Source organism: Symphalangus syndactylus, chromosome 12, assembly GCF_028878055.3.
Source record: "Symphalangus syndactylus isolate Jambi chromosome 12, NHGRI_mSymSyn1-v2.1_pri, whole genome shotgun sequence".
NCBI classification, from domain to species: Eukaryota; Metazoa; Chordata; class Mammalia; order Primates; family Hylobatidae; genus Symphalangus; species Symphalangus syndactylus.
The window spans coordinates 80,109,749-80,136,861 of record NC_072441.2 but is presented as its reverse complement, the minus strand read 5'-3'; the positions used below and the strand labels follow the sequence as shown (position 1 = coordinate 80,136,861).

The window sequence follows — 27,113 nt, the reverse complement described above, 5'->3', positions numbered from 1 at the left end:
CAGCCAGGGCAGCCAGGACGGCACCAAGGGAGCTGCCCCATGGACAGGGCCCCACAGAGACAGCACCGAGCCTCACGGGGTAAGAGGCCCATGGCCCTGCCTGCAGGCGGAAGAGACTGCCAGAGGTTCAGAAGAGGGCAGAAATGGCAAGAGACTGGGCAAGAAGTGAGGAGGGGAGGGAGGGACAAGAGTGCGGAGGAGAAAGCCCTGGGTTGGCAGGGAGGGAAACTGGAGGAGAAACAGGAGGAGGGGCTAGGGTGATGACAGAGGAGAAGAAATTGCAAAAGGAGAGAAACAGGAAAGAAAGGGAGAAGCGGGAGAAGGAAGGAACAGGTTGGAGGGTAGATGGGGAGGGAAGAGCCAAGTCAGGGGAGCCAGATCTAGACCCAGTGAGGGGTCAGAATGTGGACAGGCCCTCCCAGGTGTGGGCCTGCCCCAGGAGGCACAGGGACACTGCTTCCTTGATCTGGCCAGGACCCCAGACAGCAGCGGCTGGGAGGCTGGCTGCTCCACCTTCCGTTCATTCACCCGTGGAGAAACCTGTCCTTTAAGGAGTGACAGACTTGGGGAGTGTGGCAGGGGGAACCACACCCTGTCAGCTGCCCACGACCATGTAGCCTGGTCCTTTCCTCGCCACTCACCCAGGAGTGTGGGATTTCATCTCTGCAGAGAATGTGGGGCACTGGGCCATCAGCAGGGAAGGACAGAATGTCAGGCCGTCCTTGGCCCCACCCATGGTCCAAGTCAGGAACCCCCTCAGAGCAGGATCCCAGGGCCATAGGCTTGGTCAGCTGTGAGCATGGAGGAGGAAAGTTTGAGGGCCAGAGCCACCAAGCTCCAGGGCCACCTGGTGGAGGAAGAACTGGCTACCTGGGTGAGCAAGGGGAGCACCCCCACCACAGGACTGCTCTGAGGTGCAAGGCTACAGGCCAGGAGCCGGTGCCACGTCAGGGAGGAAGCTGGGTGGGGCCAGGCAGGAGCAAGGGGAGGTGGGCGGGGCTGGGTGGGGCCTTGCCACCTCGGGGCAGTCTTTTCTCCTCCCTCACCCCAGCAGAGCCCAGGCCATGAGGCCACTCGCCTCCACACAGCCCAGTGACCATGGCCTGCCAGTGGGGAGCATCTCCCGGGCAGAAGGGCATTGTGTGTGTGTGTGTGTGTGTGTGTGTGTGTGTGTGTGTGTCGGGTGTCAAGACTGAACAGCAGAAGGAAAAAAATAACAGAACAGAGCCAGAGGTTAGGGAAGCTATAGAGGGTGTAGGGCATGGTTGAAGCACTTTCTGAGACAAAAGACTGGCCCTGTGCTCTGTGATGAGCTGCTATGTGGATGTAGGAAATGGGCCAAGGTCTGGCAGGGGAATCCTCTTTCCAGGGGCTCCCTGGCTAGGTGTTTCATAGATGCTAACTACATGAATGGGTGACACCCCCCCCCACCAACCATGCTCCAGCTAAGGCCCTCCCCTCAAGGGCTGCTCCTCCTGGAGGTCCGAGTATCCGTGTGACCCCATCGACCCACTCATGCTCCCTACTGCCCAGTCTCCACCCAGACCCGGCCACGCAGCAGCAGCAGAGAAGGGATGCCTTCCTCTTCAGGCTGGTAGGCCAGGGAAGCCTGGCCCATGGAAGCCAGAGAGGGGTCTGTGTTTGCAGCTGTCCCCTCCTCTTCCTCCAAACATCCTCCCCCCCTACTCCCAACCTCCACATCTCTGAAGCCCTGGTGTTTTCAGGCATAGATAAGCAACCAAGAGATTTCAGTCCCACAGAGATTTAACTCTGGCTGTAGGATATTTCTTGTGCACCTCCAATGAAATTGCAAGGTGAATAAGACCGACACCTCTGGAAATTACAAGGTGAATAAGACCGACACAGTCCCTGCCTTCACAGGGCTTTACAATTTGGCAGGGAAGACCCATTTCATAGACAATGACACAATTACCGCAGTTAGGTGACAGTTGGTTACATGGTGAGTGCCAGGAAATAAAATGCAAGGAGCTAAATGTGTCAGCACAAGGGCAGGGGAAGGGGGTGTGTGTGGCTTCTCCAAGGAAGAGACATAATCAGAGACCTGAGGGAGAAAGAGAAGTTGGCTAGATTAAGGGGTACAGGACAGACGGGCATTCTAGGCAAGGAGCAGCTTGGGGGAGTCCCAGAGGCAGTGAGGAGCCTGACACTTCTGGGTACCTGGAAGAGGGCCAGTGTGGCCCAAGGGCAGAGGAGGAGAGAGGGACAGTGCAGGGGGTGGCCTGCCTGCCCTTCAGACGCCAGGCTCTGAGGGAAGGAGTGCGGCAATGGGATCCTAGGAGTGGGGGAAGTGTCTCAGCCCCTCATGGTCTTCAACCTTTGACGTCAACCCCCTCTCTTGTCTTTACAGAGCTGCTGGCTGCAAAGAAGACCCACACCTGTGAGTAGGGGGTCTGGGGCAAGAAAATGGCTGGGGCATAATGAGATGTAGAATAATTCAGCAAGTGATCTGTGGGGGGACTGAGGTTGGACAGAGGTGGAGGAGTCAGGAAGAGATGGCAGGCAACGGGAAAGCAGGGGGAGGTGCAAGGAAACCACAGATCAGGGCAATGGGAGGAGATGAGGAAGAAGCCTGAAGCATGAAAGGAAACACTGTAAAGAAACCAGGAAAGAACAAAGGAAAAGGGAACCACCTTGTGAAAAAAAGCGAGGAGAGATGCTGGACAGAGGCAGGGAGATGGGAGGGGGTGGGGGCCGACTGCCAGGCCGGGGAAGGAAGGAGATAGAGGTAGGGGGGCGTGCAGAGGCGGGGTGGCCTCAGGAACTCAGCGCTGCTGCCAAGGGAGACAGGGAGCCTGCACCAGGCTTTTTTTTTTTTTTTTTTAAGACGGAGTCTGGCACTGTCGCCTGGGCTGGAGAACAATGGCACAATCTCAGCTCACTGCAACCTCCACCTCCCAGGTTCAAGCAATTCTCCTGCCTCAGCCTCTCGAGTAGCTGGGACTACAGGCACCCACGACCACGCCTGGCTAATTTTTGTATTTTTAATAGAGACGGGGGTGTCACCATGTTGGTCAGGCTGGTCTCAAACTCTTGACCTTGTGATCCACCCCCCTCAGTCTCCCAAAGTGCTGAGATTACAGGCATGGGCCACCGTGCCCAGCCTGCACCAGTCTTTATGGTGCTGAGCCAGGTTTGGTGTTCATCTCTGTGGTTAACACATCCTGAGGCGTGAACAAGCCTGGAGCCAGCCTGTGCAGGACTAGAGAGCAGGAGAGCTTTATCTCTGTAGGAAACAGAATGGACAGGGGCACTCTGTGTCCTGGGGCCCTGAAAGCCAGACTACAACAGGTAAGAAGGGCACTGGAGCTCAGAGAGGACTTCCCAGTGGACGCTAGTGAATAAGCATCGTCTCTAGGGACCACTCAGCACATCAGCTCTCCTCTCCTAGTTTGCGGCAAAGGCTAGTCCCCCAGAGAATGCACACAGTCCCAAAGCTATGCCCATCAGGGCTATGCGTGCCCTTCTGTAAGCATGGGTCCCTGAATCGAGAGGATCCCTCCAGGGTAGGAGTGGCCATACCATTTCTCCGTAGCCGTCCCTTGACTGCCTTGCCAGTTCCTCCTGAGAGCTCACTGCCATCTCGCCCACTGCCAAAATTATCTAGAGCCTCCCTGTTCCAAGTAGAGACATCTCAGAGAGCAAAGCATTGCCCTTCTCCCTGAGCTGGGCAGCCCAGGGCTGAGGGCCATCCAGGATGCTACCTCCTCCTGGGTGGGGGTTGCTTTGCTCAGCATAATCCTGATCAGTGTCTCGCCTGCCCTTAGCCACAGGGCCCCACGGAAATGCTGAGCAGGGCCCCGGGAGGAAAGCGGGTCAGGGAGTGACGCGGGTGAGCTGGGGGAGGGGGGTCACGGACCATATGTGGGTGGGGGGAGTAGGGGGACTTTCGGAGCAGCAGGAACTGGGAGAGGTCAAACCCTATTCCTACCCTTAACCTCTGACCTCAGAAACCTCAGCCAGGACTATACCTCCTTATCCCTTTCCCAACCCACCGGTCCTCATGTCCCCACCCCAAGAGTGTCGTCCTGAGGATCCAGGCTGACGGCCTCTCCCCCACTCCACAGCCCAGCTCCTGAAGCCCCAGGAAGGCCCAGGAAGGCAAGGAAAGGCCTGTGCCTGGATGAGAGGGTCTAGAGTCCCAGCAAGATCAGACACCTCTCAGGAGTTTGCCCCACAGAATCCAGGAGACATTAAGGCCTCCTCCAGGCCGAGAGACTCTGAAAATTGGCTCCTGAATTGAGACAACCCCAAGATGGGGGTCCAAGATGGGGAACCCAGGGGAACTCCCCAGACCAAGAGGGAGCCTGAATACTGAGGGGCCCTGAAGAGGGACTCTCAAAGCCAACGTACCCCACAGAGCACCTAAGAAGCTGAGAAGGTCTCTGGAATTGTTTGGCCCCTCCCCCAGGCCAAAAAACACTCCAGAGAGACTCATATACCCAGGCTGAGACACCCTCAAAAGCAGACTTGAACCAGAGAAACCCTCCCATCCTTCAAGTGGGATCCGAAGCCAATCTGCCTGGGCTTGAATCCTGACTCTGCCACTTACTAGCTGTGTAACCTTGGGCTAGTTACTTAACCTCTCTGTGTCTCAATTTCCTCCTCGAAATGAGGATAATGGTAGCTACTTCACAAAGTTTTTTTATTTTTTCTTTTTGAGACAGTCTTACTCAGTTGCCCAGGCTGTAGTGCAGTGGCATTATCTCAGCTCACTGCAAACTCCGCCTCCCAGGTTCAAGCGATTCTCCTGCCTCAGCCTCCCGAGTAGCTGGGACTGCAGGCGCTCGCCACCATGCCTGCCTAATTTTTGTATTTTTAGTAGAGATGGGGTTTCACCATGTTGGCCAGGCTGGTCTCGAACTCCTAACCTCAGGTGATCCACCCGCCTCGGCCTCCCAAAGTGCTGGGATTACAGGCGTGAGCCACCGCCCCTGGCCCACATAAAGTATTTTGTGAGGATTAGATAATCCACATAAAACACTGAGAACCATTTCTGACACACACTAGTAAGCACTATTATTATGATTATGAGTATGATGATGGTGATGATGATCAGTAGCTACACTCCAATTTCAGCAGTTTGGCTCCTAAGGAAATTTCTCATTTCCTTCTGTGGATTGTGGGTATTTGCCTGGTGATTATTACTGCTTCTATCATTTCCATGTATTCCCTAGCGCAAGATATATGTGGTGTCTGCAGGGAGGAGCGTGGGCATGGGGGTGGTGGGACAGCCCCCCAGGCTGCACCACAGTGGGTATGGCTGTTGGCAGTCCACAGGGTGTCAGGTGGCAACATGCCACCACCCCAGGCAGACATCCTGTGACTTACCTCTGAAAACATCCCTGTCCCTGAAGTCACCTGGCAAAGAGGGTCAGGCTTGGAAGGTCCTCAGGGGTAGCAGGAGTAGAAACCTGGCCTCAGGCTCGTGTGAGCTCCATTCCGGCTCCCCAGCCAGAACTACCCTGGCGGGTGGAAACAGCTTTTACCGCGTGTGGCTGTCGCATGTGGTTTTGGAATTTTCCAACGCCCCCTACGATTGGCTGCCCCTCCCCTCACACCGTGCCCCAGGCCCAGATTGGCCACGTGGGGCGCCTGTCATCCTACTCACTGCACCCCTTGGGGGTGGGGTGGGGGGTTGTCACTTGGCCACCTGTGTGGTGCAGAGCTTAAACCCCCCAGCCCAGAAGCACTGGGGGAGAGAGCTAGGTGCAGAGCTTCAGGCTGAGGCGCTGCTGAGAGGGCCTCGCACCACCTCTGCCGCCAGCTGCACCCCACTCCTGGACCACCCCCTGCTGAGAAGGACAGGGAGCCAAGGCCGGCAGAGCCAAGGCTCAGTCATGAGAAGTAAGTGAATGGGGCCACCTGGGGGCGGGGGAGCCTGGACCCTGTCGTCACCCCTCTGGAAAGGAGGATGTCTTGGGAACAGTGTGAGCAAAGCTGAGTGCTCCTTCCTGGCAGGGTGCGTCCTGGTCAAGGTCAAGATCTGTTGGGAGATGGGTGGAGCAGCTGGGGAGTCCTGCTGGCCAGGCAGCTCCCTGACAGCAGCAATGGTAAGAGGACTGTTGAGGAATTCCTGAGTTCCAAAAAGAACCTCCAAGAGTATCTGAGGTATCCAGGCCCCTCATTTTACAAAAAGACTGAGAGCCAAGGAGGCTGCGTACTTCACCCGTTACACAGCTGGTATCTGATGGGGGCTGGTAATTACTAGGGGCCCTGAACGCACTCTCCTGGCTCTTGTTACAGTGTTTCCCTCTGTGCCTCCAGCCTGCTTGTGAGTAAAAGGAGGCCAGAGCAGTTGCTGTGCTCTGAAGCAACAGGACGGCGAGAGTCAACTGAGGTTGGCAGGCAGCAGGGCACAGAATCCCCACATCTAGGCCTCAAAGCCACCAGGCTTTCTGCCCAATCCAGGGACATGAGGACTATGTGGAATCCAGTCAGGGTGCACCCAGGCACATGCCTGCGTGTGTGTGTGTGTGTGTGTGCGCACGTGTGTGCGTGTGTGGTGTGTGTGTGTGTGTGAGGTGTGTGTGTGTGCGGTGTGTGTGTGTGCGTGTGTGTGTGGGGTGTGTGTGTGTGTGCGTGTGTGTGTGGATGTGTGTGTGTGTGTGTGGTTCTCCAGGGTCAGTCACCCATTTGACGGGGGAAGCAAGGCAACGGAGATGGGATTGGAAAGACCTCAGTCTCACTCTTTTTCTGGCTTGGAGCCTGGGCCAACAGTTGGTGGGCAGATGTCTGGGGTTCCTGTGCCTTCCAGCAAAGCAAGGGTGGGCAACCTCAGGAAGTCCCCTGTACTTGTTGTGAAGGGAAGCCAGGGAAGCCAGAGAAGCTCTCAGAGCACAAGGTGAAGGAGGAAAAAGGAAGCCCCATGCCCCTATGACTGAGGCCTGAGGCAGCCCCAGCTTCAACCTGGGGTCTTCCCACAAGCCACAGAAGGGAGGCCGTATTGAGTCCTGGAAAGACCCCTGGACTGACAGTGTAAGACCAGGCACTTATGCCGCCTGTCACTGGCTAGCCATATAGACTTAGACAAGCCAAGTCACTGGGCCCTGGTCTACCATCCGCAAAACAAGGGAGCTGAATTTTAAGATAGAACAACAAAACCAACTATGGAGAGTCTCCCAGTTCCAAAGGCCCAGGGCCAAGAGAGAGCCCAGTGCCCTGAGGCAGGCATCCCCAAGGGTGATGAAGGAGACTCAGCTCTCCCAGAGATTAGAAGGAAGGGAAACCAAGGAAAGAAAAGAATTCCACTTCTGTGATGGGGACTGAGGCCACAGTGCAGGCATATGAGCTGGGGTGGATAAGGAGGGCTGGAGAGAAGAGCCAACAGCTTCTACACAGAGGAAAGGGCCCCTTGGAGCTTCAGTTTCCCTTCTAGCTTCTCTCTATTAGCAGCAAATGCTGGCAGACTGGTCTTCCCAGAGACGGCGCCTAATGAGCAAATCAACCCTGGGATGAAATGACTAGGTGTGCTTCTAGCCCAGCAGTGGGGCAGGAGTCCCCAGCAGGGGCTGAGGGAGACACTTGTCCAGCTCTCCATTATTCCCACCCCCACCACACACACAGCCCCACCCAGGCTGGGAGGTAGGAGACAGGGCCTCCTCCAACGAGGGGGTCAGTGCCACTGGTCCTTCTCACTTGGACATTTACAGGTATCTCATAGCCCCAAGTTATCTGACCCCAATGAGTGCCAACCACCACCAGCCCCTCCAACCACCGATGGCGAGAGTCAAAGCACATGGGGCTTGGGACTGTGACACACCCAGAGACCAAGGGCCCGACAAAAGGAGCAGAAACAGATCAAGAAATAAGGAGAGATGCAGAGGCCCAACTCAAATGGCAGGTTTCTGGAACACCTGGGGAGAGAGTAATGTCCAGCCAGTGACAGGCGGCATAAGTGCCTGGTCTTACACTGTCAGTCCAGGGGTCTTTCCAGGACTCAATACGGCCTCCCTTCTGTGGCTTGTGGGAAGACCCCAGGTTGAAGCTGGGGCTGCCTCAGGCCTCAGTCATAGGGGCATGGGGCTTCCTTTTTCCTCCTTCACCTTGTGCTCTGAGAGCTTCTCTGGCTTCCCTGGCTTCCCTTCACAACAAGGTGTGGATAGAGAAACACCAATAGAGCCAAACGCATGGAGGTGCGGCCGGGCACGGTGGCTCATGCCTGTAATCCCACTTTGGGAGGCTGAGGCTTGAGGCCAGGAGTTTGAGACCAGCCTGGGCAACAAAGTGAGCCCCTGTCCCTACAAAAAAAATTTTTTTAATTAGCTGGGCATGGTGGCATGTACCTGTAGTCCCAGCTACTCAGGAGACGGAGGCAGGAGGATCGTTTGAGCCCAGGAGTTCAAGGCTGCAGTGAGCTATGATCAATGTCATGGCACCCTAGCCTAGGTGACAGAGCAAGACCCTGTCTCTTAAACAAACAAACATGAAGGTATGAAGCCCAGAAACAGAGTTGGAGTGCAGAAGATCACGAGGCACATAGACACAGGGAGAGGTGGAGAGAAAAGATAACTGGCAGTAAAGGGAAGACAGGGAGACACAGGGTCTAGGAAAGCGGTAAGGGGGAAGTAGGGTGGCTCTGACAAGGATGGCACCAGCGCCCTGCCATCCGACCTGCTGCTGTCAAGTGGAGATAATGTGTCTGTCTATACACCAAAGAGACTCCCAGCCAGCCAGACGGAGGGTAGCCCAGACATCTTCCCCTAAGGGCATGGCCAGCATGGCGCCAATAGGCACTCAGGCCCTGGCATTTGGCCTGGATGGGGAGGTGGGAGGCTGAGGGGTGCGAGGTCACTGTCTATGAGCTGATCTTTCTTAGGTTTGGTCATGGTCATGAGGAACAGTGGGCCAGAAAGGACTCCAAGTCCCCAGCGTACATAGATATCACCCTGAGAGCCCAGGGCCATCTTAGGACTCCGTGAAGGGCTTCTTCCTTCCTTGCATCACTCCAGCACACTTCTCTTTCCCCGTCTTCCCATTCCTAACAGAAATACCAAACCACCCAGCCCAAGGTGCTAGACTCTGAAAAGACTCAGCTTGTCCCAGTACAATGAAAATATTCGGTCCCTACCAAGGGCTCCTCCCCGTCCCCTGCCTCTGTGCTGCTGACTTAAACTAACAGGAAACAGGACTTTCTAAGGGCTAAGGTCTCTCCCAGGCAGGCAGCCCAAGGCCCTTGCTCCTGTTCCCATATAGCTAGTCCTTTCTGAGGTCTCACCTCCACGCCTGCTGCTGCAGTGCAGCCCCTTCCCTGGGGCCCTGAGGCTCAGAAAGAATGGAGATGTCTATTTTGGGGGAGGGACAGTAACAAGGCAGGGCCTCAGGGTCAGAGCCAAGGTCTTTCTGGGTCCACTACCCTCCCGGAGCAGCAAAGGTGCTCTGGGATGGAGGACAGATGGCCCTGAAGGCAGGGAAGGCGCTGATGGTGACGTCTGGGCTCCCACTCGCCAGATCTTCCTCCTAGTGATTCATCCCCTCCCCCATTCACTAGTTGTTTTCACTCGCCTTTCTCCAGTCCCAGACTGCGGGGGTGGCGGAGGCACCAGGAGGGGGTTTCGGCTGGCTGGCTGGCTGTCATTCATGGCTTTTCAAAACCCCAGACTCTCCCTCGCCCACCTGAGTTTTAGCTTCACTATTTTCTCAGCCCTAGGATCTGGGTGTTTCAGCAGAAAATTCTCACCAGGAGCTGCGATGAGGGCCTTGGCCTGGGCTGGGGGTAGTGTTCACCAGGTAGAACCGCTTCTCCCCCAGCCCCCACCCAGCCCTCCCACTCCTGCTCCCCTGTGGTGGCACCCACCACCTTGGTTTCCAGCTTTGCAGAAGCTGGGGGAACTAAGAGCTGAGAAAGGAGGGAGGCTGGTGACAGGTTGGGGTGTGCAAGGGACCGCTGACCAGAGCTGTGGTCTCGGTGGGGATTGAGACAGAGAGTTCTGGCTGTGGGGAGAGGAGGAGCTCAAGCTAAAGAAAGAGATGCATTCCTCTTTCTCACTCATTCATTCATTCTGCAAACAGAGGCAGACCAAGATGTATGGAAACCTAGTCTATACCCTAAAGGGGCTGTGGTGTTCCCGAGGAGTCCCCAGGAACCCTGTTGGGATATATAAGTCGTCCCACTTGGCCTTAGAGAAAGGGGTAGGGCAGGAGGAGGCTGGGACCTCAGAGGAAGAGTTGGGACAGAGGGAATAATATCTCTTGGGATGTTTATACAAACAGGAGTCCTGGCTTTAGTTCTGTGGGTTTCCTCTGTGAATTCTGTTCCTAGACCACCACACTCACCTCACACTTTTTCCCCTACAGCCAAATAACCATGTCCTCTACCCAGGTCTCCGGTGTGCATTTGGGCGTCTTATCCTCATAAAGTATGTAGCTTAAGGCTTGAGGGCACTGGCTGCAGAATTACAGAGATCTAGGTTCAAATGCTGGATCTGCCACTTCTGGCTGTCTGACCTTAGTCAAGCTGCTTATTCTCTCTAGGCCTCAGTCTGTAAGATGAGGATGATACTAGCAGGGCCTACTTCACAGAGTTGTTGTGATCATTAAATGAAAATGCATGTAAAGCCTGGCACAGAGTAAGAATTCAGCCAATGCTTATGTCTATCATTATCCTTTCTCCTTCGTCAGTATCCACTGGAGAAAAGGGAGAGAGAAAGAGGAGAGGAAAAGGCCCATCTCTAGATTGACGAGGCACCAGGAGGAGATAAGGACCCTGGGGTTTCTCTGTGTGAACCCATTCTCTACCATGATGGTGGGGGGTGGTGGTTCTGGGGTTTGAGGGGAGAGATCCCCCTGGGTTGCAGCCCCTCCCCTGCTCCTACCACTTCATCTCTGTGGCATAGGGCACCTGGACAGGGCCCAGGGTTGGCTTCCTAAGCTGGCACAGGGCCAGGCTCTGGAAGTACTCAAAGCACTATCACTGAATCTCGCAGCTGTGAGAGGCTCGATTAGAGGAGGATGGAGGACTTTGCCTCTACCGTATTTCCCCTCATAGCAGGAGCTACTAGGATGCTCCTGGGGGTACTTCAGTCTCTAAAGCAATCCAGAGGAGATTCAGTTTCTTTTTCTAGTATTGTCTCGGAATGAAGTTTTAGAGGTCACACTGGATGGCAGAAAAGATACAAGAATGAGCTCAGGAAAAGATCGCCAACCCCAGCCCCACTCCCTGGAAGGAGCAGCCTGGCAAAAAGACAGGAATAGGGATTAAGTTCTTATTACTCAAAGTATAGGCTGAAGACCAGTAAGCTTAGGCACCAACTAAGAGCTGACCAAAGTGCAGAATCTTGAGCCCCACCTCAGATCCCCAAGTAATCTTGTTTGAGATGCAAAAAGCCATAGTCATTCAGTTATTAGATGACTTAAGGAGCTGGTGGGTGCATTTGGGCATTTGTCTCTCCTTTTGGAAGCATGTGGAATTGGAGTTTTCTTTTGGAGAAAGCTCTCTCTCAGGAGAGAGCTACAGTGAGAGAGCTGTAGGTGAGATCAAAGATCTTTCCAAGACAGCAGGTGAAGGTAGAGTTAGGGCTGCCATGGGAGCAGTGGTGCAGGGGCTGGCTCGAGGTTCCTGACCTTTGCTTGGCTCTAGTTCCTGGCACTGGCAGGCCCTTAGATGGTAAGTTCCTGGCAGGCCTGGCTCCTGGGCAACAGTTTGAGTAATCCTGTGATTACTCAGCTCCTTCTCCCCAATCTGAGTTCCCACCACCTGCTGCTTCAGGGACGTGTCTCCCAGGGGTAGCTTTTGAAGGTGAGTTATCATCAGAGATGTTTTCAGCTCCTCTCACCAACCCCCAAGTCTACCAGCCCCCTTCCCGTTCTCCCCCACCCCTTCTGTACAAGTAACACACACCCTCATGTACACAGCGCTGGTACTTTCTTTCTGAGGTTTGGGTGGATGGCATTGAAGGGAGTGCAGGTGGCAGGGGAAGGAGGGGGGAGCAGGACTAGAGGGCCTGAAGTGCTGAGGGGGCCATGGGTTGGGCAAAGGCCAGGATACAAGCGTGGATTTTCTGTGTTTCAATGTTTCCGCAGCCGTCTCTCCATCCCTAGATCTATGTCTCTGTTTTTCCTGGTCCCAAACCTCTTGGTCTCTCCAGCTCAGTGAGGCTAGGGGGTCTGACATTCTAGCTCAGAGTCTTTGGCCTTGTGTGCCTGTCTCACTGGGTACTTCTGTCTTGGACTGGGAGGATTGAGGATGGGCTGACCAGGTGGCTGGAGTCCAAGGCTTTGGTGTCCCCCAAACATGGGTATCTGCGAAGGGGGTCCTTGACTGGCCACATCTTCCTATGAGAAGGTCAAGGTCTTGATGACACTGTTGTGAGGTTCCTAGGGCCAGGAGCAGCAGTGGGTCAAGCATGGGGCAGGGAGATGTGTCTGGGGTCACCCATGTGGTCAGCACACACACGCACGCGGATGTGGCTCTTGGAGAAGGGAAGAGGCAGGGAGGCCTGTGGTTGACTGCTGGGCCAGAGCCCGAGTTCCCACTGTGGCTTGGCCTAATCTCCCTCCCGCTTACTTTTTTGGGTGGCCCATGTTGGTTTCTCCCATCTCTGGTCTTAGGCCAGTGAAAAGAGAGATGCCACAGTGTTGGAGGGGGAGGTGTTGGGCAAGAACAGAGTCCACAGGGCCTGAGTGCTCCTCTCAGGCTTGCCAGGCCCACTGGGCTTCTCAGCCTGACCTTTGCTCAGGAGTAACTTGAATACACAGTGCTTTCCATGGGTGCTTTCATTTCATTACTCTCTGTTACCTACAATCACCCCATGGAGAGGCAATAATACTTTTATCCTGATCTTGCTGACAAGAAAACGCAGGTCTAGAGGGAGAATCTAAGTGACTAGAAGTAAGGGGGCCCCCACATTTTCTGCCCCTGTTCCAGACCCCCAGTGCCCTCTTATTCTCTCTTCCCCTCCATGCATTAAAATCTGCTCTTAATTTACTGGAAAGAATCTGGAAAACTCACTTACCACCTGGTCGTGGGGGGACCACAGCTTACAGTGTGAGCATTGGAAGCTTGCTGCTGGGCAGGCACGTGTGGCTGGGGGTTGGGTGAGGAATTGAGTGCTAACGAAGGGATTTCAGATACCCATGTGCCCTGTCCCCGTCGGGGGCAACTACTGCCTCTGACTCACCTCAAGTCTGGCCTGAGGGATGATGGTTTAAGAGTGATGGAAATAATATTTTGGGGAATGGTGGGCAAGCCATGGTCTCCCTGCCCACTTCACATCATCAGGCCCGATATGTGACCAGTGTCCAGGCCAGGGACTGGAGGTGAGCTCACAGCAATGCGCATTCGCCCTCCAGAGAGGCTGCCACTTCTTTTGCCCCTTTGGTGGGAGACATGTCATAGATTAAAAGGGGCTTTGGCCGTTCTCTTTACTCTTCTGGCCTGTCCTGCCCCAGGACTCCCCACTCAGAGGGGAGGCAGCAGGTCAGTGATGGTGGAAAAGAGACCCATGTGCTCTGGGAAATGCTAAAAACACCTACAGTAACCAGGGATCCCAAGCTTTGCCCAGCTACCTTTCAAAGAAGAGCTGGGAGAAGGCCTCCTGTGGTCCCACAGAGCTCATCAGAGAGTTGTGGGCATTGACAGGAACAGGGCAAAGCAGAGATGAGCCTAGGGCCAGCAGCAAACCACAGGGGTGGGGAAGCAGGTACAGGTTACAGTGAGTTCGGTGGGAGAGAGAACCTGGGGTCCTAGTGCCCCATGAGCAGACGCTAACATACAAATATGCACGTGTGGACGCAGGAGCAACCAGATAAGTCGTAGGCTCACAAATGACATGTACTTTTCATGCATATGCACACGCACAAGCACACCTTCAAACATGCCCACTGAAATGTGTACCCCAAAAGACAGGTACACAGAACAGCATAATGGAAAGCTCAGGGGAACTGGGATGTAGCCCCAGCTCTCAGGCAAACTAGCCTATGACCCTGGCCCAACCGCCTTGCCTTATCTGGCTTAGTCCTTCATCGGTAAATGAAGAGGTTGAATGAGATGGTCTCTAGTCTCAGCCATTTTTTTTTTTTTTGAGGCGGAGTCTCCCTCTGTCGCCCAGGCTGGAGTGCAGTGGCGCGATCTCGGCTCACTGCAAGCTCCGCCTCTCGGGTTCACGCCATTCTCCTGCCTCAGCCTCTCCGAGTAGCTGGGACTACAGGCGCCCGCCACCACGCCTGGCAAATTTTTTTTTTGTATTTTTAGTAGAGACGCGGTTTCACCATGGTCTCGATCTCCTGACCTCGTGATCCGCCCGCCTCGGCCTCCCAAAGTGCTGGGATTACAAGCGTGAGCCACCGCGCCCGGCCAGTCTCAGCCATTTTTAACATTGATGATTCATGTTCGCACAAATGGATACAGATACCCTTGTACAAACATAAGTGTTCACACTCAGACACACGGATGTACACAAAGCCACACTCTCTCTGCTCTGGGGCCAAGAGCCTAAGAACCTTTCTTTCTGGCTAATTCTGGCTAATTCTTTCCCTAGGCTCTCAGGCATCCAGCAGAGCTGGGGTGTTGAGCCCCAGTTTCCTGGGCTCCTCCCTGCCACCCCCTCACCCCGTCTGTGTACAGCACCTCCCTGAGCCTTCACTGTCTGGCTGGGAAGGACTGGCATCTCTGCCTATCCCCCACCCCCTGTGTACCACATCTTCCTGCTATACCCTACACTCTGCCCATGGGAGCTGAGCCCCAGTGGGGGAGGGAGGCACAGAGAAAACCCCTTGGGCGGGAAGCAGGTGTTGTGAGGCAGTGAGGAGTCCTATGTCCCAAGGCGGGAGGGAGGCAACTGGAGCTTTTCAACTCGAAGGGCTGAGCAGGTGGCCCCTCTGCAGCTGCTTTCTCTGCCTCCATAGCACTGATACAACTCCCGGCTGCCCCTCGACACTCCCCTCCTCTGTGAAACAAACGCAGCTTCCTCACACCCTTTGCTGAGAAGCATTTGGCATTTCACTTCCCCTTCCATTTTGCAAGAGGGAAACAGCAAGCTGGAGCTGGTTGGAGAAGTAGGGGAAGCACCAGGTACCTGTATCTGCAGCCCAGGTACATGGTGGTTGAATGCAGAAAAGGCTCCTGGGCTGACCTACTTCTCTTTCTCTCTTCCAGCACAAATTGAAGTGATCCCTTGCAAAATCTGTGGGGACAAGTCGTCTGGGATCCACTATGGGGTTATCACCTGTGAGGGGTGCAAGGTGAGTCGTAGGCATGTGTATGCATGCATGTGTGCGTGTGCATACACAAGCACACACACACACACACACACACACACACAGCGTCTCCTTAGAGATAAACAAGGGGCTTAATGGCCTTTGTTCTGACTCCAGGGATGATCTCCTGGGCAGCCAGGAAAATGCCTGAGTAGTGCCTCCCTGCAGGGCCCTCAACACTGGCAGGGCCGTGTCTTAAGCTGGGGAAATGACTACAGGATAAATTGCAATTACACAAAGAGATGGAGGAGAGAGAAAACTGACAGGTCGTGGGATGTAGAAAACCTGCCAGAGCTTGTGGGCTGGAGGCCTTTGTGAGTGAGCTGGGCCTGACCAGGATAAGCAGTCTTGCCCTCCACCTGCTTTCCCCAGGGCTTCTTCCGCCGGAGCCAGCGCTGTAACGCAGCCTACTCCTGCACCCGTCAGCAGAACTGCCCCATCGACCGCACCAGCCGAAACCGATGCCAGCACTGCCGCCTGCAGAAATGCCTGGCGCTGGGCATGTCCCGAGATGGTGAGGCCAAGTCGACAGCCCCCTGGGGTTTTTTTTGGTGTCTCCAGAGGGGCAGCCTGGCCTGCTGAGCTAGACAAGGCTTAACCTGCAAGACTGCCCGTCCTCTGGTCTGCTCTCCATTCCTCCCTCTTACAACCCCTTGTCTCCTCCCCTGCAGGGATGGATGGGTCACCCCCATCAAAATTCTTTGGAGCCCCCAACTTTAGGCTTTGCTAGAACAAAGCTCCTCTTTCCAAGGTCCCATACCTCTTCATCTCTTCTTACTTGGAACGAATTCTCCTCACTCTGCTTCCCTCTGGCCCAGCTCCCATGCAGCTCTGGCATCTTCCCCTGCTACCCTGTTGTTGTAGTTCTAGCTCTATCTCCTTTCCTAGTTCCCCATTCCCATAGTTGGACACAGGACTGTAGCCAGGAATGGAAACAGAATTGGCCTGAGAACAACCAGAGGGTGGTCACGGGGGAGGGCTGGTGTCCTGGTGCCTTATCCCCCCTCCTCACCCACCACCTCCTCACCAGTGCCCCTGCACACCTCCACCACCACAGAAGGAGCCTAGGGTGGAGCTGGGGGGGCATGAGGTGATGAGGAGCCAGAAGGAGCCTGTCAGCACTTTTCAGTGCCCAAAATAACAAAGCAAAAGGAAGCACGCAGGGGTGCAAAGGGGCAGGCGGGGCGAGGGGCTGTGCCCCCACACCTGGGAGGGGTGGCGGGGGGAGTAAAAAGGCAGGAAAGAGAGAGCAGAAGAGGATGTTCAGAAACAAGCCGCGGAGCCCGGGTTGGGCTGTGGTGAGTATCTAGGTCACCAGGGAGCCTGCAGGCCTGACCACAGGGAGACCTGTGTTCTCAGCTCTCCTCTTCCTCCGACCCTCCCAAAAAGGCGAGGTGACCCCAATACAGCTTGAGGCCCTCTGCTCGACCACCCCCAGCCCCAATATCTGGAGGCCAGAATCCCCAGCCTAGACTCGTTGCTTGAATTCTGCCATGATTCAAATCTGATCTAGAACTTAGAAGATTTTGCTTAACAGATTGAAATGGCAGGCTGGACAGACCCCAGAAGCAAACAAGAGTGAGAGATGGGTGGGGTCTTGAGCATAAATTCCCTAAAGGCGAGAGAAGCTGTGCTTGGAGTCAGCCATTCAGAGAGCAGCAAGTTAATCCTTTAATGGCCAAATGCCTGCTGACCCTGCCCTGTGCCATGTTCTCCTGCCTCATAAACCCCTGGTCCCTGGACCTCTTTCAGCTGTCAAGTTCGGCCGCATGTCCAAGAAGCAGAGGGACAGCCTGCATGCAGAAGTGCAGAAACAGCTGCAGCAGCGGCAACAGCAGCAACAGGAACCAGTGGTCAAGACCCCTCCAGCAGGGGCCCAAGGAGCAGATACCCTCACCTACACCTTGGGGCTCCCAGACGGGCAGCTGCCCCTGGGCTCCTCGCCTGACCTGCCTGAGGCTTCTGCCTGTCCCCCTGGCCTCCTGAGAGCCTCAGGCTCTGGGCCCTTATATTCCAATGGCTTGGCCAAGGCAGGGCTCAATGGAGCCTCATGCCACCTTGAATACAGCCCTGAGCGGGGCAAGGCTGAGGGCAGAGAGAGCTTCCATAGCACAGGCAGCCAGCCGACCCCTGACCGATGTGGACTTCGTTTTGAGGAACACAGGCATCCTGGGCTTGGGGAACTGGGACAGGGCCCAGAGAGCTATGGCAGCCCCAGTTTCCACAGCACACTGGAGGCACCCTATGCCTCCCTGACAGAGATAGGTGAGCAGCTGGGGAGGTGGAGAGGGTGGTAGAGATGAGGGAGGGGTTTCCACCAGCACCCCATATCAATCAAACATGCGCCTGAGGGAATTGAGGGGTCCGGACGAGGGGCGGAGGGAGGAGGCAGAGCAGGATAGGCCAGGCTGAGAAGTGCCCCTGCGTGGGTAGGGGTAGGAGCTGGCTGAGATCAAGCCATGCCTTCCTTCTCCGGCCCCAGAGCACCTGGTGCAGAGCGTCTGCAAGTCCTACAGGGAGACATGCCAGCTGCGGCTGGAGGACCTGCTGCGGCAGCGCTCCAACATCTTCTCCCGGGAGGAAGTGACTGGCTACCAGAGGAAGGTGAGGCCAGGAGACCTGCAGGAAGGGAACACATCCCACCCCCACGGGGAGAGTTCAGAGATGGCTACCTGCACACACCTGGGTCCTGGGGCAGGGCGGGACATCACAGACACAGGCTGGCCAACAAGCATGTGCACACCGTCTATGCACAGTTGTGAATGTGTATATCTGTCTACACCCCAGCAGATGGATGAGCGCTTTTCCTTAGTTCTTGCCTATTAAAATTGTACCTGGCCTTCATCCTACCTCCTCTACCATGCAGACCTTGGTGTACCCTCCTTCCTCCTCTTCCATCAACAATAACAATAATCAGAACCCTGGTTACCATTTGTTAAACACCACTTCTCTGCCAGGCATTGTGCTAAACGCTTTATGTAAATTATCCTCAGTCCCTACCACAACCAACCCATGAGGGTGGCATTTATTCCTATTTTTAACAGACAGAAACTGAGCCTAGAGGGGTTAATAGATTTCCTCAAGGTCACAAAGTGGTGGAACCAAAGTCAAATTCAGATTCATCAGGCTCCAAAGTTTATGCTGCCTTTTCGATTACACTCTCATGATACCACCTGCTCTAAACACACTCGTTTGGCACTTCACATTTGCTTCTCTAGGTTATTGAGACCTTGAGCATAACCTTTGTGGGGGAAGGGGCAGCAGTATGTCCTGTTCACCTCAACAAGATGTACCTTGTTGGAGGGCAAAGCTGTATCTCATACTTTTTTGATTCCCTCACAGCAGCTAACTCGGTGTCAGCAGCCGGTGGGTGCTCAGTGTGTGGGACTCACTGGCAGGAATCTGTGCATTTGTGCTAAGACCAGGCTTTTGAAAATGCTAGTTGAGAACATAGGAGTTCAGAGCCTACCCCTTGCAGTTTATTAGGTGGGGCTCCAGGGCTCAGGAGGATCACGGGGCCACACAGAGCGCTACAGCGGGACCCTCCTCCCTCCCTGCAGTCCATGTGGGAGATGTGGGAACGCTGTGCCCACCACCTCACCGAGGCCATTCAGTACGTGGTGGAGTTTGCCAAGAGGCTCTCAGGCTTTATGGAGCTCTGCCAGAATGACCAGATTGTGCTTCTCAAAGCAGGTGCCCAGGGATGGGTGGGCAGGCCTGGGGGCAAGGGGACAGAGCACGGCACGGGGCAGAGCCAAGTGGAGGGAGGTGGCTTAAGGAAATCAGGGGGACAGAGTCAGATCTGGCTTTGCTTGACACTGTCCCTGCATCTTCTCTCCCCACTGCCCAGGAGCAATGGAAGTGGTGCTGGTTAGGATGTGCCGGGCCTACAATGCTGACAACCGCACGGTCTTTTTTGAAGGCAAATACGGTGGCATGGAGCTGTTCCGAGCCTTGGGTGAGGGGCAGGGAGAAATGAGAGAGAAGATTCTGATGCCAACCCCAGGCAAATCTTTGTGACCCAGGGCACCCTCTTTTCAGGGCGAATTGCCCCCTCTGCTCTAAACACCATAAGGGCGGTGTCCTCGGGCACCATCACTCCAGCCACTCTCTCACTTTTCTCATTTCCACTCCATCAGGCTGCAGCGAGCTCATCAGCTCCATCTTTGACTTCTCCCACTCCCTAAGTGCCTTGCACTTTTCCGAGGACGAGATTGCCCTCTACACAGCCCTTGTTCTCATCAATGCCCGTGAGTGTCGCTGGGCTTGGGCGAAGGACATTCAGGTGGCAGGGGCATGGCAGATATCGAAGAAGAGTCTAGACCCTCAGATGTGGTTAAATCTGGGAAATTGCTTTAAATAGCAGAATGAGCCCTACTCAGTATTGCTATAAAATAAAATGAGTTAAAATAAAGATTCAGAGGATGCTCAGAGAGGGACAAGAGCAGCATAAGGTGGGGTTGTGGGAAGTGGGGAGAAATGAGGTTGAGAGGAAATGAGCCACTTTCCTGACGGAAATGTGTCTGTTAGTCTGTGGCAGTGATTTCATTGTAGCACCCATCAGAATCACCTGGGGAGCTTTAAAAACTATTGCTGCCTGGGTCCCACTTCCAGAGATTCCAGTGTACATGTGCTCCGTGACTTATGATAGGGTTATGTCCCAATAAACCTATCATAAGTTGAAAATATGGTAAGTTGAAACTGCATTTAACACGCCTAACCTACTGAATGTCATAGCTTAGCCTAGACTACCTTAAACGTGCTCAGAATGCTTACATTAGCCTACAGTCTGGCAAAAGCATATAACACAAAGCCTATTTTATGATAAAGTGTTGAACAGCTCATGTAATTTATTGAATGTGGTTCTAAAAGTGAACAGCAGAATGGTTGCATGGGTATTCAAAGTATGGTTTCTACTGAATGCAAATGGCTTTCTCACCAACATAAAATCAAAAAATAGTAAGTCAAATCATCGTAAGACTGGGACCATCTGTAATTGATCAGGGGTGTGCTGAATTTTAACAGCCACGCCCAGGCCACCAAGATTAAGAATCACTGCTCTGTGTGAACTAATTTTAAGGCTGTATGCCTATAATGGGAAGACTCTGGATATCCTATCCACTCCCCTGGCATGGAGTAGCTGGGCTGAGCCAGCTGAATGCTAAATATTCAGAGAACCTAGGGAAGTGGGTCAAGCTGCTAACCTGAGTTTGCAGATCGAGACTATCAGTCTTCTGGCTCTGCCAGTGAGTGGACACCTAAATATGCCCCTCAAACTAGAAGATAAAAACTTTAAAGATGACTTCTGGGTATTTTATAGAATCAGGGCAAAAGTTAGTCACAGATTGCTGCAAGCCCCCTGGTGCAGGCCTGGGCACCTTCAGGAAGGCCACCTCCTATCAGGAGCCTTTTTCGTACATGGGAGAGCTCTTTTCCAACTCTTGTTCCCCTTATGACAGAATCCTAGTGCCTAGCATTGAATGAGCTATGTGGAATATCAGGTTACCAGGGAGAAGGTAGCTTGGAGTCAGGAGATCAGAAATTCTCATACCTTTCATCTCTTCCCAGTTTTCCTTGTAGACAGCTAGCCAAGCCCAACGTCCCAGAGCTTACCATGATCAAACCAAGGCACACACATGCACGCGCTCAGCTGAGAAGACCTCTATCCAGCACAGATGTCCAAAAAGATATACCCTTTTGTTGGGAGTTAATGTCCATGTTCTTTCTTGTTCTCATTACGGTCCCACCCCCTCCTCCAGACCGGCCAGGGCTCCAAGAGAAAAGGAAAGTAGAACAGCTGCAGTACAATCTGGAGCTGGCCTTTCATCATCATCTCTGCAAGACTCATCGCCAAAGTATCCTGGCAAAGGTAGGAGCGGTCCCTGGGGTAGAAGAGGCCAGGCCCATCGCCAGCTCTGTGACATCAGAGTTTGCGAGGGCCGGGGTCTGTGGGTACAGAGGAGGGAGTGCGGAAGTGCCATGCCGTGTTTGAGAGCTTGCATCAGCAGTGGGAACTAAGGGAATGAACGGCTACTTCCATGTGCATAAAGACTGGAAAGTTAGAGGGCCTGGAACTGGGAGGGACCTCCAGGGAACAATTCAGTTTAATATAGCCAGCACTTACCCAGCACCTGCTTTTACAAGGCACTGTGGAAAGATACAGAGATTTGGTTGCTGCCCCCACCAAGAGATTTTAATCTGGTATGAAGAAGAGATCGGTGTATCACTAACTCACACAAAGTAGAATGTGGTATGTGATATAATAATAATGCAATTAACAGAGTACTTTTGCTGACATGCTTTCTCATCCTCATGGCAACTCAGTCAATAGGACGGGTGTTCAAATCTCCCTATGTAGCAGCCGGGTGCAGTGGCTCACACCTGTAATCCCAACACTTTGGGAGGCCGAGGTGGGTGGATCACCTGAGGTCAGGAGTTCAAGATCAGCCTGACTAACGTGGTGAAACCCCATCTCTATTAAAAATAAAAAAAATTAGCCAGGCATGGTGGCAGGCGCCTGTAGACCCAGCTACTTGGGAGACTGAGGCAGGATAATCGCTTGAAACCGGGAGGCAGATGTTGCAGTGAGCCAAGATTGTGCCATTGCACTCCAGCCCGGGCAACAAGAGCAAACTCTGTCTCAAAAAAAAAAAAATCTCCTTGTAGCTATTAGGAGACTTCAGTGACTTAAATGCAAGATTGAATCCCAGTGCTGTTTGCCCTCTTTCTATCCCTGTGTCCCCTATGTATAACTATAATAAGAGACACCAGGAAAATGTTATGAGAGTATAAAACAGGGATTAAAAATAATTTGGGGGTAAAAGGAGTGGGTCATAAATACTTCCCAGGGCAGATGACATTTATACTAGGCCATGAATGATGTAAGATTTTAACAGGCATTCATGGGGGTGGGGCAGGCATTCCAGGCTTAGGGAACAATAGGAGCAAAACAAAAAAAAAATGAAAAAAAATCCTTTTCCTGGGGGTCTAACCAAAAAAATGGATGAGATGAGTATGAGAGGCTGGGGATAATTGTTTTATGGGATTTGGGTGTGGAACTAGAGTACAATGAAGACCAAGAACAACAGGAGCAAAAATAAGGCGGCAAAATAGTGTGTATGTGGAGAATCGCTCATGGTACATCCTGACTAAAGTGTAAAATCAGAAGCTGGGATAGACTGATGGGGCAGAAGAGCACCAGATGATCAGCCTGAAAATTAGGTCAGGGGCAAATCAGAGAGGACTTTCAATGCCATATAAGAGTTAAAGCTTTATTTCTAGGCCACAGGGAGCTCCAAAGGCTAGAAACATGACACAATCAGAGCTGTCATTTAGGCAATTTACTTTGGAACCAGTATAAAGGAACCATTTATGTAATTATTCAAGCAGGCCTTTGCTATGTGCCAGGCACAGGGCTGGGTGTTAAGGGTACAGCAATGACTTACACAGTCTGTGCTCTGAAGAACTTGAACTTTAATCTGCTACAGGATGGATTCGAAGGAGGAGAGACAGGAATCTGGGAGAGCAATTGGAAAGCAAATCTGGTTGGATCTGCTTTCAAAATACATCACCTTCCCTACTATTACCACCACCCCAGCCCCTACCAGCTCTCAGCTCTCACTTGGACTTCAAGAGAAGCCTCCTAACTGAGCCCGTGTTCCACCCTCATCTGCCCCGTAGCAACCACATCACACCTACTCAGCACCCACGGTAGCCCTTTTAAAAATGCAGTCTCATCATGCCCCACTCCTGTGGTTTTTTCTTGTTTTTGTTGTTGTTTGTTTGTTTTGTTTGTTTTGAGGCAGTCTTGCTCTGTCGCCCAGGCTGGAGTGCAGTGGTGTGATCTCGGCTCACTGCAACCTCCACCTCCCAGGTTCAAGCGATTCTCCCGCCTCAGCCTCCTGAGTAGCTGGGATTACAGGGGTGAGCTATCGCACCCGGCTAATTTTTGTATTTTTAGTAGAGATGGGGTTTCACCATGTTTGCCAGGCTGGTCTCAAACTCCTGACCTCAGGTGATCTGCCCACCTGGGCCTCCCAAAGTGTTGGGATTACAGGTGTGAACCACTACACCTGGCCTTGACTCCTGTTCTCAGCCCTCCTGTAGCTGCCTGTGATGCCGAGAATCAAATCTAGAGTCTGTGTCATGGTCAAGTGGCTCATAACATGATCCCTGCCTTCTTTTCGCACCTGATCTTCCACTGCCCCTTCAAACACCCATTGCAGCCACACTTGCTTCCTTGCTATTCCTTGAACACATCAAACCCAGTCGCAGGGCTTTTGTACCTGCTATTGTAGTCACCTGGAGGGTTCTTTACCCAGTTTTCCAAATGGCTCACTCCATCTCTTCATTCGGGAGAGGTTTTTCCTAACCAGTAACCCCATACAAAAAGCTTTAGTTTTCTTTAAAGAACTTATTATCTGACACATTACATATTTATTTTCTGGGTCCCTCACCAGAATGTAAATTTAATCAAGGTACAGATTATACTTTATTGACTGATATATCTGATATATCACTAGAGGCCATCACAGTGCCTAGCTCAGCTTCAGATGGGTTCTCAACAAATATTTGTTGAATGAGTGAAGGAAGCTATTGCCATAGCCCAAAAAAGCTCAGAACAAAGCAGTGGCAAGGAAGAGAAAGAATCGAGGAGATATGACGGGATCACACCCTGCTGCCTGCTTTTCCCTGACTGCCTCTTTCCAAGGAAACTAAGCTAGTGGGAGGGAGGCAATGGCAGGCAAGAGACATTTTTAAGCCCCTTGGTTATAGAGGAGACTGCAAGAGATAAATTGTTCTTTCAGTCTTGCTCCAGTGAGGTCTCCCTGTTTCCATCTGCTCACTGGTTTCTGTGCCTTTTTCGTCTCCCGTTTGGCTGAGTGCTGGCAGCATTGGTTTCCTACTTGCAGTGTTAGGTGCCTGTTTAGAAAGTCTGTTTAGTTCAAAGAGTTATTAAGCATGTGCCATGTGCTAAGCATTATGATAGGTACAGAGGAGACAGGGAAAGAGAGACCTCAGCCAAGGAGCTGAAATCTAGGGTGGGACGGCAGACAAATTGGACTATTTTCCTGCAATGTAGTAAGTGCTACACAGAGGAAAGCCCAAACGAAGGGCCCTTAATCCAGATGGGGAGCAGTTAGGGAAATAGTCTTAGGAGAGGTGACACCAGAGGGTAAGGATTAGTAATGGGAAGAGGGGAACAACATGCACAAAGGCAGAGGCATGTAACAACATGCACAAAGGCAGAGGCATGTGACAGCATACAACAAGAGTCACAGACAGTCACTCTTATAAAAGCATGAAGTGCGCATTAGAGTCTTTGATGAGGTTCATTCTAGAAGTATTGGGAACATAAATTGAGGGCTTCACCCAGAAAACATTCACCTGTCTCCCATCCACTCTCACTTCCCTCCAGTGTCCTGAACACACACGTACTTCTACCAGGGGGATTTGGCTGGTGCCAAAGTGCCAAGTATATAAGGGGAAGGCAAGGAGGGTTGGTCCTAGCCCAGGAAGAACAAGTGGACTTCTTTGCTCTGAGGAGAGCTGAAGTATTGACCCTCCCTTCCCCATTAACCCATATCCAGCTGCCACCCAAGGGGAAGCTTCGGAGCCTGTGTAGCCAGCATGTGGAAAGGCTGCAGATCTTCCAGCACCTCCACCCTATTGTGGTCCAAGCGGCTTTCCCTCCACTCTACAAGGAGCTCTTCAGCACTGAAACCGAGTCACCTGTGGGGCTGTCCAAGTGACCTGGAAGAGGGACTCCTTGCCTCTCCCTATGGCCTGCTGGCCCACCTCCCTGGACCCCATTCCACCCTCAGCTTTTTCCTTTCCCATGAACCCTGGAGGGTAGTCCCCACCAGCTCTTTGGAAGTGAGCAGATCTGCGGCTGGCTTTCTGTCAGCAGGCTGGCCTGGCAGTGGGACAATCGCCAGAGGGTGGGGCTGGCAGAACACCATCTCCAGCCTCAGCTTTGACCTGTCTCATTTCCCATATTCCTTCACACCCAGCTTCTGGAAGGCAGGGGGTGGCTGGGATATAAGGACTTCTGGGGGACCAAGACATCCTCAAGAAAACAGGGGCATCCAGGGCTCCCTGGATGAATAGAACGCAATTCATTCAGAAGCTCAGAAGCTAAGAATAAGCCTTTGAAATACCTCATTGCATTTCCCTTTGGGCTTCGGCTGGGGGAGATGGATCAAGCTCAGAGACTGGCAGTGAGAGCCCAGAAGGACCTGTATAGAATGAATCTGGAGCTTTACATTTTCTGCCTCTGCCTTCCTCCCAGCTCAGGAAGGAAGTATTTGGGCACCCTATCCTTTACCTGGGGTCTAACCAAAACTGGATGGGATGAGGATGAAAGGCTGGAGATAATTGTTTTATGGGATTTGGGTGTGGGACTAGGGTACAATGAAGGCCAAGAGCATCTCAGATATAGAGTTAAAACTCAAACCTCTTATGTGCACTTTAAAAATAGACTTTAGGGGCTGGTACAAATCTGATCAGAGACACATATCCATACACAGGTGAAACACATACAGACTCAACAGCAGTAATGCAGTTCCAGAGATACATGAACCTGACACAATCTCTCTTATCCTTGAGGCCACAGCTTGGAGGAGCCTAGAGTCCTCAGGGGAAAGTCCCAATCCTGAGGGACACCCCCCCCCAAACATTTCCATGGTGCTCTGGTCCACTGATCTTGGGCCTGGGGTAATCCAAACACCACCCCAGCTCCAGCTGTCTTCTACCACTAGAAGCCCCAAGAGAAGCAGGGGTCGCTGGCACTGGTCAGTCGGAAGGCAAGATCAGACCCTGGAGGACTTTCCTGGCCTGCCCGCCAGCCCTGCTCTTGTTGTGGAGAAGGAAGCAGATGTGATCACATCACCCCGTCATTGGGCACCGCTGACTCCAGCATGGAGGACACCAGGGAGCAGGGCTTGGGCCTGTTTCCCCAGCTGTGACCTTGCCCAGAACCTCTCTTGGCTTCATAAACAGCTGTGAACCCTCCCCTGAGGGATTAACAGCAATGATGGGCAGTTGTGGGGTTGGGGGGCTGGGGGTGGGATTGTGTCCTCTGAGGGGACAGGTTCATCTGAGTAAACATAAACCCCAACTTGTGCCATTCTTTATAAAATGATTTTAAAGGCAAAAGGTGTGTGTGTCAGAGGGTGTGGGAGATCCTTAAATTAGATTACCTGCATGCCTGCTCTCCAGTCTCATTCCTGGGTCAAGACTCAGGTTTCCAGCTCAGCAATCCATCAGCATTATACAGATCCAACCCACCCTCACCCCGACCCTGCAGTTTCTCCCCAGGTGGAGCAGTCCCTCAGTGAGGACTGTGAACGAATCTTCAGGAAGCCCCACTGTAGGAGCCTCAAACTGAGCCCCACGGGAGATGCTCTAGACTGAGAACTTCCCATAAATGATACCCACAGAGAACGTTTAGATTTAGAGGTTGCACAGAATTGCTCCACATCTGGGAGACCAAAAGACAATCCTCTGGAAGGCGGCTGGCCCGAGCTCCCCAGTGGGGGAATCAGGATGTCAGAGAGATCCTCTGGAACCTGCTGTTCTTGCTATTGCATGACCCCTCCCTGGCACCAGAGCCTCCCTCCTGGCTCCCTCCCCTGTCACTTGCCAGCCTGTAGTGGTGCTTGCTGCAGCCCTCCCTGGTTGCTTTATTTATTTATTTTGCACCAACAGGGTTGCTGCAGACTCATTCTTGCCTGGTTTAAAAAGAGAGAGAGAGAGAGAGGAAAAAAAAAAAAAAGGAGAAATGCTTTCTGGCTCTTTTCTCCACCTCAGTCTTGGCAGCAGCGGCCGCAGCAACAACAGCAGCAGCAGCAGCAGTGGCAGGCGGCAGCCGGGCAGCCAGGCAGCGGGGGTTGAGGCAC

General features: G+C 53.1%; 1 protein-coding gene across 2 annotated transcripts; it reads left to right on the top strand.

Moving 5' to 3' along the window:
- Positions 1 to 27,109, top strand: RORC (RAR related orphan receptor C). Of its 2 annotated transcripts, none has more exons than XM_063626289.1 (11): positions 1 to 79; positions 2,369 to 2,398; positions 15,113 to 15,198; positions 15,586 to 15,727; positions 16,966 to 17,478; positions 17,696 to 17,817; positions 18,774 to 18,906; positions 19,064 to 19,171; positions 19,353 to 19,463; positions 20,973 to 21,082; positions 24,804 to 27,109. In XM_063626289.1, exons 1-11 carry the CDS (start codon positions 40 to 42, stop codon positions 24,963 to 24,965), a joined length of 1,557 nt encoding a protein of 518 aa, XP_063482359.1. In that variant the 5' UTR covers positions 1 to 39; the 3' UTR covers positions 24,966 to 27,109. The 2 variants fall into 2 exon arrangements, with proteins under 2 accessions (XP_063482359.1, XP_063482358.1); XM_063626288.1 differs by lacking the exon at positions 1 to 79 and adding an exon at positions 673 to 874.
- Positions 27,110 to 27,113: the final 4 nt, after the last annotated feature.